General features: G+C 39.5%; 1 protein-coding gene across 2 annotated transcripts in view; it reads right to left on the reverse strand.

Moving 5' to 3' along the window:
- Nucleotides 1-9,159, reverse strand: part of ck (unconventional myosin-VIIa ck) — a 40,776-nt gene extending 31,617 nt beyond the window's left edge. For both annotated transcript variants that reach the window (XM_022833590.2, XM_086968419.1), the window contains exons 1-8: nt 9,117-9,159; nt 8,120-8,212; nt 6,250-6,417; nt 4,708-5,974; nt 4,109-4,350; nt 3,433-3,725; nt 2,745-2,921; nt 375-665 (exon numbers count right to left, since the gene is read on the reverse strand). In XM_022833590.2, coding sequence (XP_022689325.1) covers nt 375-665; nt 2,745-2,921; nt 3,433-3,725; nt 4,109-4,350; nt 4,708-5,974; nt 6,250-6,417; nt 8,120-8,212; nt 9,117-9,134 — 2,549 coding nt within the window. In that variant the 5' untranslated portion in view covers nt 9,135-9,159. The remainder of the gene's footprint in view (nt 1-374; nt 666-2,744; nt 2,922-3,432; nt 3,726-4,108; nt 4,351-4,707; nt 5,975-6,249; nt 6,418-8,119; nt 8,213-9,116) is intronic.
- Between the last annotated feature and the right edge of the window lie 1,400 nt (nt 9,160-10,559).

The following is a 10,559-nucleotide window of genomic DNA, read 5'->3' on the forward strand; positions in this document are numbered from 1 at the left end:
GAGCAATGAATACTGTGGTTAAATCGATCGTGTTAGGCCTGCTTCAAGTCCACATTTTATCATGGAGAATAGGTAGTCTGGAAATTTTTAATTTGGATGCATCTAGCCTCGACAATTTAAAGAGAAATCAATGAGCTAACCAATATATTCACATGATTCAATGAATTTTTATCACAAAAAACGCAACATAGAAAGAACAAATCCTGTGTTACTTTGTAATTCCTTAGGGCTAATACTACAGGTAATTACGAACAAATACAAACAATAACTACGCAAGCATATTAAGTCGTTACAAAGAACAGACATATTCACGATTACCCTATTCAACTCTATTTATCTAGGCAGTATTGTTAAGGAGTGTTGCTATAACTCACAGTTTTTTAGCGATAACCATTCGAATGAAGCTTTGAATTATGACGACCGCTCGAAGCCGTCGTGCGGCTTCCCTCCTCACCAGGACACCGCGACAACGCGCCTGGAGCGCCACCACGTTCGCGCGAAGTAGCTGGAAGCGCCGAGCCAAAATCCGGCCTCGCCACAACGCCTGAAGGCGCTGGAAGCCGCGCATCTGCTTGAGAAACATCCGTCTCTGGTGCTTGGTTTTCCACCAGTGTTGGATCACAATGGCAGCTGCGCGCTGCCGTACGAAACGTCGTCTCCAATACCTATAATACGCATGCATCGACAAACATGGTGATTACATACACTGTCCAGAAACAGTTACGAATTGACCCTCTGCAAGTAGATTAACTACCGTAATAAATGAACAGATTCATTCCACTCAGCTTTCTGACGTTGCCTGTATAAAGAGGATGTGTGAGAGATAAAGACAAAAACCACTCCGCATTCAAACTCTCCCCAGAACTAGATAAAACTAAGGGACCCAAAGAAACTGAAAAAATCAACTGATGCATTTACCTTTGGTGATAGATTTGATAAACAACAGTATTTAAATAGTGTTTTTTATATACATATATATATCAGCTAAGTATAAGATTATATACCCTTTCGTAGAATCTTAGAAAAAATTCATAATTACTAACTGTCTGGTAGGAAATTCAACACTAATAAGTTCAAAATTTGGGAGACAAGGCTGTGAACCAGGCTTTCTAGCGAGGGTACTAGAAGACAGCTGGCCGGCTGGTGCACAGTATTTATCACAACTCCTTCCGCATCTACTGCAAATACACCTTTTATTAGGTTCATAAGGGCGAGCATCTGTACATAGATTATGGTAGAAATCGTACACTGCGAAGGAAGTGATAACATGATTTTCCTGCTTCGGTTTTTTCGAGTCATTACGTCAGATCTTCACCTGTCACAAATCTACATCTATTTCGACAAGCCTTTCCTTTCGTTTAGGATCTTCACTAAGCCACAACCGGCACCACTTTCAGATCGAATAGATGGAGCGCCATCGTGAGAGAGCGTTCCTTTGGAGCTTATATTATATTAAAGGCATAGTTAGGGCTTTCCTATGCTTCTCTGTGATGCGCGAAATACATCTGTGACTATCAAAAAATTAATAACCCGAGACACAGGAACCTATTAGCATATCGAAGAGATGATACAATGAGGTTACCTGCCGTCCCTATCGCTGCTTTCAATGTGTACAGCCTTGACTTTAGCCAGGTTGGTTATTAATTCTATTTAGTGAATACTATGCGGAATCTAGCCGGAGCCGGAGGCACTCGAAATCTGCCAAGGCGGTAAATAACGGACTCATTCGCATAGAAAAAGACTTCGACTAAATTCTTTATTCCATCAGTAAAGTCTAACTAGAAATAAAAATATAAGTCGACTCGGATTGTCACCTTAGGTCAAGCTCGTCGTTTGAAAAAAAAAAGGGAGTTTTCCGTGACCCTGTAATTTATTTTTATTTCATTCTTTTGTAGCATCGTAGCTAATTAAACGAGCACGCTCAAAAGGACATAAACATAGAGCAAGTTCTATGAAATTTGATTTTCGCGCGCAAAGTCGAATAGAAATCAACTTGAGCTCAACAGACAGCGCGTACAGGAGGCTCAGTGGCTTTGAGTGTCTTTTAGTGTATGCCATAAGAACCATGTAAGCGACTTCATTGGAACACTCCCTTCCAGGTGTTATGTTGTTTCCTTTCTGCTTTTGAAATACAGCAGGCGGTTTCTTAATCAGCGGATACGCAAGCAACTTGGAGTGAACGTTCTTTTTTAACGAATCCGCGCTCGTTTCTATTTCGAAATTACCAACAGAGAAGCTTCTCCATACTAAAAAAGCAAAGTGCCAGCCCCCATGCATTCGAAGGATGCAGTTCAGCAAACGGCCAGAAGGCGGGCGATTTTGGGATGAGTCGCTTCCTTGACTCGAGGTCCAACAGAACCTTTTTCAGCGACCCCATGTAAGATATCCTATTGCTCGGTGTAAGTACTTCAGCAAAGTATAAGGTAAAGCAGTTGAGTTTATTAAACATGCAGTCGAGCCACGGCATCCTAGCCATGTACATGGATACTGCTCTACCTCAGATATCAACTACCGACTCTTCAACATCCACCAATAGGTGCGCAGTGTGATCTGGGTCTCTGAGCTGTCTGAAGATGCTTCGGGTTTTTGAGTTGGGTGAAAGGGGTAGTCAGGCCTATGTTGATTAGAAGTGGTTGGCCAGACCGATAGAGCTGAGGAAAGATAAACTAAGCCTACTGAGATTCTGCAAAAAAACTATTGACTACTCGTTACAATGGAGAATATATGAACATAAAAGATAATACCATCCACGAATGGCTTTTTGTAGAACAAGAATCTTGCGTGTGAGTACCCGGTCGCGTTCCTGTTCAAGGAAAAGATCTTGCGCGTCTTTTAAGAACACCTTTGTCTTCCCAATCTGAAAGTCTGCCTTTCCTAAAACAGATCGAAGTATTCTCGACGCCGCTTGCCTGCATTCCACTCTGAAAAAATAAATTTAATAAACCAATTATATTATTATCAGTGTACCCAAACTATCCCACGAAAGCAATCATGATTCTTGATTGCAGCGAATATTGATTCACCATTAACCATATATTTCCGAGATCAATCTCGTCGTACAGAATATGCTAAGCGCGTTCTAAAGAAGCACATATGTTTGTTTATATTGTGATTTCTGTTAGCCATACGGTACTTCACCCGCGAATGCTTATTGCCATGATGGCATGACGGTTGGGAGCCGGACGCTAAGCGTGAGCTACGAGCACTCGATAACACCGCATCAGGCAATCACGCTTGGCAAGTTGACTATCATGACACTTTCTAACTGTAACATATTCAATTTTGAACTTTCTAACGTTGCATTCAATAGGAATCTCATGAGTAATCGCTTTAAACAGATTCAAGATCTTACAAAACTGAAATAAAAACAGAAGATAGAGTTGATTGTATTTTATGTTTTGTGTTAATAGAGCCGATGGGAAACTGACTTACTTGTGCGGCGGGGGAACCCCCGAAATGAGAAATCGGTATCTTTCGACGAACTCCCTGAACGTATGTCGGATAGGATAACCGGCCCGTCGGATTCGAATGGTTTCCATCATTCCTGAGTAGCGAAGCTGTTTGCAACAGAGCTCGCGATCAAACATCTTGGCCTTCTTGAATTCGTTCGGCTTGATGCACCGAATAAAATATGGATGACACTGGCTGAGCGCCTTCATTAGAGAGTCTAGCGAGCGCTTGAACTGCGCACTCAACGTTGGTGTTTTCTTACGCGTTTCCGTTCCCTAGAACGACATAGAGCATCTTATGTACATGCTATTGTAGGTACAACACTTAGTTCTGTCATTTACCGACGAGGATAATGTCTAAATCTGAGATAATGTTACTTGTAGCTTTTTATTTTTCAGTATTGGTATGGCTAACATTTACTGCCGAAAGTTGTGATAACAAAGCATTTTTTAATCATCACAACGTACTGTTACCGTAAGTGATTTCGCGCTCAAACATGTCGTTGGCGACATCATCTAAAGTTATTGAAAGTTTTTCAATATCTATATTTGCATTATACTTATGGCATCCAAAGTCAAGAGCACATCTCTAACTAAAAAATTCTAGGCGTTTAAAACCTGTCTGCGAGCGCTGGTTTTTTGTTATTATGCTTCCTTACCATGCTGACTTCGCTAATGAAAAGATTTTGCATGAAACGATTCTCGCTCATTTGAATCAACTGAATGAGGTCTGCGCTAAACGTATCGCGATTCTTCTCAAGGAACCCTTTTGTCTCGTAGACAACCACGCCGGCGAAGTGGCACATCCCAAACGAAGTGCTAATATCCGACTTTGGTTTCAGATAGTTTCGATTGGCTGAATGCTGCTTGTGGAGCTTATTTAGTAGGGTCATATCGGTTCCTATGCACAAAAAAAGCACGAAAACATTTTCACACGCCCGCGCTTACTTTACTGTAAAACCTAGATTGACCGGGTTTGTCTATATCACTTAACCAGTACTGTATTCGAATATAATTGGTGCCCGAAAGAAATCGCTAAAACTATTTAAATAAAGGCAGCTTTCTATTTGAAACACTGACCAAACGGACTTGAAGAACACTAAACATGTATTCTAATGATGTATCTAATGACTATATTAAGAAAGATTATCAGGCAGACGATATTCGGTTCGAATCTGATTGGGCACATGCAAATTGACGCGGTCTGTATTTGCAGTTATAAGGTATTACACTTTTTTTTTAATCATTATATACGCACCTTTAGGAAATTTCGACTCCTCATCAATCAGCGCCATAATGTTCATAGGTTTAGCGGCGATCATGTCGAGGGCCTCTTGATTATCGACAAACTCGATGTGTTGCCAATTGATAGCTTCGAGATTATACTCTTCTTGCTCTAGCTTGAATATGTGCTGTACAAAAAATTGCTGAAGATTCTCGTTTGCGTAATTTATGCAGAACTGCTCGAATGAGTTTACATTAAAATTCTCAAACCCGAAAATGTCAAGTACACCAATCGATGTCCGATAATGTTGTGTTGATTGTTTCGGCTTATATATTGCTGCATTGATCTTGTTGACGATCTGAACAAACATCCGACCATAGATGCCTTTAACAAAGGCGTCGCGTACGTCTCGGCTTTGATCTACACCCATGTTTGATACCACTGTGTCACCATGAGCGAAAATCGTCCTCGTTGTCAACGCCTGTACGAGTTGAGCTACTTCAACCCGTAGAAGGCTAGCAGCGCTCTGCACCGATGGACTGCAGACAATCTCTACAGCATCGAGGTTGTCGACGAACGTAGGCTTGAATTGGATATTGCCAAGGTGTAAGACAGCTGCTAGAATTCTCATAATCTCCCAGATCTCCTCGTCGGAAAACATTAGTACCTTCATTGCTGATCGAATGTCGCTAAACTCTTGGGCATCATTTCGTCCTTCACACGTCACCGAACCCCCACCGGTAAGATACGCATATTTCGAACAGTTATTAAGGTCCAGCTTTTCTTTCTCCTCTCTGCTGAGTCCAGCAAGCATACAGTAAAATATGTGATAATTCCTCTCGTCAGACGCCTGTGAAACGATTCGCGACTTTTCAAGCAGGTATTGCTCAATGCGAGCGCCCTCTATGACTCCGCCCATGTTAAAGTGGATATCAATATACTTTCCGAAGCGACTAGAATTATCGTTGCGTATAGTTTTGGCGTTCCCAAATGCCTCCAGGATGGGGTTAGCTTCGAGGATCTGTTGCTCGATCCAACTGTGCTGGCCAGAAATTGCAGCAAGATACTGCAGGATCAGTTTCGTACTTTCCGTTTTACCAGCGCCAGACTCACCCGAGATGATGATGCACTGATTAACATGAAAGCGCTTCATGTTGCCATAAGCATTATCCCCGATTGCGAATATGTGTGGAGGAAGTTCACCAATCTTACGTTCCCGGTACATCTTAATTTGCTCCGCCGTATAGATTGGGAGGATCCGATACGGGTTAACGGCCACCAGAATTGATCCAGTGTACGTCTGAAATACATTATGGATGTGAATACAAATCTTATACATACTAGTATCCTAAGCAACTATAGTTCTGGAAAATATTTTTGCAGATCTGATTCACTCAAGTCAACTGAAGTTCAGCATGTTTGAATCAGCAATCGACTGTGATATAAGGTCGTACACTCGCATTATCGTTGCTATGAAGGAAAGGTCTCGAACAGAGTTAACTAAGCTAAAACTAACCTACTACATACAAGCTATCCATAACGACAAAATGATTTACGTAACATGTTTCCGCTTACATATATTAGATTGTGGTTGTATCGAATGAGTAGGTTTCGAAGAATTCCAGCTTCATGCAGGTCGCCCAAGGAGATCATGTCTTCCACTCCCTGAACCGATGTTGGATGCATAGCTTTAATGCGGCGTTCAGGTGCCAGCCAGGTATCGCGTCCGTCATCGTCCCGAACCTGTTCACCAAAATTATTTTCAATGGTCTCATCATTATCGACACCGAGTTGTTGTTACTGCTTAACCTATCCACTGACGAGTAGCATCCCGTATGTACATTACCCAATGAACTTCTTAGTTTTCGCACTGATTTGCCCCTTTTTCGCATATGGTCTAGATCACGTTCTGTCATCCCATTATATTATTCTAGTTACTTCTCCATAAACGTTCTATGTCATGTCATTTTTATCGTCATATCAGCTGCAAAATCAGTAGAGATAATCTCATGACATTGGTAACTCTGGTCGGTAACTGATTCGATTACTCAGTTACCCTGATTCAGATATGGATGTCTTTCTTTAGTCACGGTGTGACCTTGAAACCATTCTCCTGTGTCAGTTAGGCAGTACTCCCATTGCCGAGTCATTACTATTCTACTATTCACCCGTTACCCTTCGCAGCTACTCTGCTATCTAAAGCTAATTTGATTTTAGCTTTTAAAATGTTATGCTAATGTCAGGGCACTTGAAAAACCAAACAAGTAACTTTTGTAAAAACATTATATATTTTGTGAGAACCTCAAAGCAAAAAAAAGCTAAGCAATTTGTCAAAAACACCTAATTATTGTTGAGATCACTGCCTGAAAATGCAGTTTTTCTAGCATTTGCATTATCTCCTGGCTGGTCTTCAACACTGAAATGCATGTTTTTGAAATGTTTCCACGATTCGCGTACTGTGCTTTCATTTAAGGTCTTCTTGGCTAATTTCTTCACTAATCTTCGATAATTTGAGCCTTAACCCCTAAGTGTTTTCGAGAATGCAACTGTTTTTTCTTTCGAATCCATTTTCCCTAAGGTGAACTCGACATATTTTCACCCCCAAGGTTCTAGAAAACGTGACTATTTACCAACGAAATTTTACCTAACGTCACATAGTTCAAAGTCCGGCGGACTCGTTTGTAACAGCTTAACACATACTATGTTCGTAATAATTGACGAAGCTATATGGATGACAAAGTCATTGCTTTTGCAATATCTTGTATGTCTTATGAGGTGCGATGTGGTTTGACCAGTAGACGTATTTCCGTCAACCCTCTAGGATTCACTCGATCATGTGTTTTTGACAGGCAGGCATGTGTAACTGGGCGGATATTTACGTGAAGTGTTGCTTGTCTACTACAGAAACTGCCCAGGCAACTGAATGTCGCGTTCATTAAAACATAGAATTGCTGCTAACCAAATCGGGTTCCCTGCATGCAGACCAGCATGTATGAGGAGGTCACCACTTGATCCAAGATAGCATTTTTTAAGCAGGAAGGTGTTAAAGACTACTAAACGATGGGCAGCCAATATAACGGACGAATTTTGCCTTCTAGCAACGCGTAGTTAAAAAATTATTCAATATCAAAGTCCGCCGGATTTGCATGTAATATGCTGCTTAATATTACTCATTACCGCAACATTTATAAAGCGTTGTCATTTTCAGTTGATTCCATGTTAAGTCACTATGTTTGTTGCACGCGCTGTTATTATTTAATATAACAGACGTTTTGCCGTACATCAAAAACACTGTTAGCGATTTCTGATTTTTTTGTGTAAATTATATATTTAGCGCAGCCAGTCATACATAGATGCAATTGGCAGTCACATGTTCACCATCACTGTTAATTAATAACAAGTGCATTTCAATAGGCGTATGGACTAGACATTTCAAATATCGTACCTGTATCCGACGACCTTCTGCGGAGACGACCTGTGCACCGATGGCGACATCGAACTCGCGCTTCGTCGACGGTTCGATCCAGATGAAGTCGCCCTGAAATTCAAACTTTGATTAGGATAGTTAAATATTAATCTCCCTAAAACATATTTATATGAATCCCATTGTTAAAATATTATTACAGCACATGAGTTATGGTTCCATAGTTGATTTCACTATACATTAATCTACTTACATCAACAAAAATGTTTAGTGCATAGTAGCTAAAATTAATGAAGAATCATTATTTAATAAGAATACAAAATGAGGTGTTGATTTTAGTTGATTTACATAAAGTTAATGAGGCTTTATTTATTAAAAATGTATTCTATTTTTCATAAAGTATGGTATAATACCTATTAATTTTAAAATGCTCTACATATACGCGCTAAAGCAAAAACAGCACAACTAGATGGCAAGTAAGTTAGATTGCATTCTTTTGTAATTTAAGGTAATAAAGTACTGCCGAAACAGGTTATGATGTTCCAAATACTGATAATAACAATAACAATTTAAAATCAAGCGGTCGATAAAGAATAAACAACTAAAGGCCGCTACTCAACGATCGATCGTCACCAACGTCAATATTAAAGGCAATATAATCGTCCGAATTGTCTAACTAAGGAAATTACTCTGAACGATATTACGAATATGTTTAAAGAGTTTTCGTAACTTATAAAATTAACTACTTGTCTTAGAAGTATTGACGCAAAGAATTCGAAAAGAGACGACTGTATTGAGTCGCGTTTGTCTGAACATGAAAAATTACTTAGTCTTGGTAGGTTGCGGCGCAATCTTTTGCGTGAAATGTAGAAGTTCGGCAACATTATGTAAGGATCGGTTTTCCTTTAAGCGTTCGCGTATATATCTACAGTAGATTAGAATTCCTGAAAAGTAATCTTCGACTATTTTCCATAACTTAACATCATAAAAGGGTTTGCACTAAAAAGCGGAAAATTACCTGCGTTACGATGACCATGTTGGCCGAGAGCCCCGTATTGCCGACTCTGAAATTCAAACGAAGAGAGCAAGAAGAACATAAATTAGATGTAAAAACATATTATTGGGTATCGTTCTTAAATTGACGACGATAAGAGAGAATTTACGTGAGGGTTCTAGAGCGGTACGTTATGCTTTTCGTAGAATGATAATGATCATAATAATAATAATTTCTGGGCTACTATTTGAACTTTAGCTTATATCAAAAACACCAAACTAATCCGATAATATGTAGATAAAATTGTACAATCCTTATTAATAGATATCGAAAAAAAATTAGGTAGTTCTTATTCATAAGAGAAAGGCTAGTCATGTTTACATATTTAGACCAACAACAAAAAAGACTTACAAAACAGATGCTTATTCTACCGAAAAATGCCTGTTTTAGTACATAGGCAGATATCTTTCGTAGACTTATAATGTGTCACCGTGTTTGATTTTGATTAGTTTTTAATGTCGATCCGCGTTTGTAAATGAGAACCGGATGCGTATGACAATATCTCAACAGGGTCTGCCATTGGTTGCAGGCAACCGGGTTGAGTCGACTTGGCCGCTTCATTCTTTTACACAAACAGCGCATGTTTTCCTTAAACATCCATTCACATTGACAACCTTACTTTATCAAAAGTACGAATACGCAGCCAAGCTTTATTAAACCACAAGTACGCCATCTTCCTTTCGTTACGGCACAGTTCCTATCACTATTAGATAAACCAGATACTGCTATTTAGAAAATGTTTATTATTAGAACTAACGAAAGAACCATAAAGCGAAACAATGAAAGTTAGACAGGCGTTAATTGGGTTGTCCAAATTCTCGTACCTTCAATGTTGCAGGTAATGTGTCTCTAGCATTTTAGTTCCATGCGATGGCACGTGTAATGCCTAAATTACATTATATTATATTCTACTATAACTAACAAAGATAACTAAGCATAAATTCCTAAAATCCGCTCTAGATCTATGCAGAACAAATGCTCATAAGAGATCCTTGTTAATTTTAGCAGGAGTTGCTTATTAAAATGCTGCTTCGGTGTCAGTTTAACTACAGTATGACTGTGTTTCACATATACATATTTTTATAAAACATATACAGATTAAATCGATCGAATTCGGCCAACAAGCGCCATTTTTGGCGTCGCGCCAGTGTTCGTTTGCCCAGTGGGAAAGACTCGCCTCAATTATGCGAAAAGTCTATGTCTTTAGACAAAATAATCGCAAAATTGAGGTTCAGATGAAGCTTAGGGTTAATAGTAAGATCTGTGTCAATATTAGATTAATAGTAAAAGTTGCCTGCTGAATATGACTACAAAAAAAATTCACTCATAATGCGGGATCTCTTTGCCGCGCTTTATAAATTCTTAAACCCAGCTTAACGACAATTTCATAATCGTCCTTTTGATGTT

This window comes from Varroa jacobsoni, unplaced genomic scaffold, assembly GCF_002532875.2.
Source record: "Varroa jacobsoni isolate VJ856 unplaced genomic scaffold, vjacob_1.0 scaffold_464, whole genome shotgun sequence".
Lineage (NCBI taxonomy): Eukaryota > Metazoa > Arthropoda > Arachnida > Mesostigmata > Varroidae > Varroa > Varroa jacobsoni.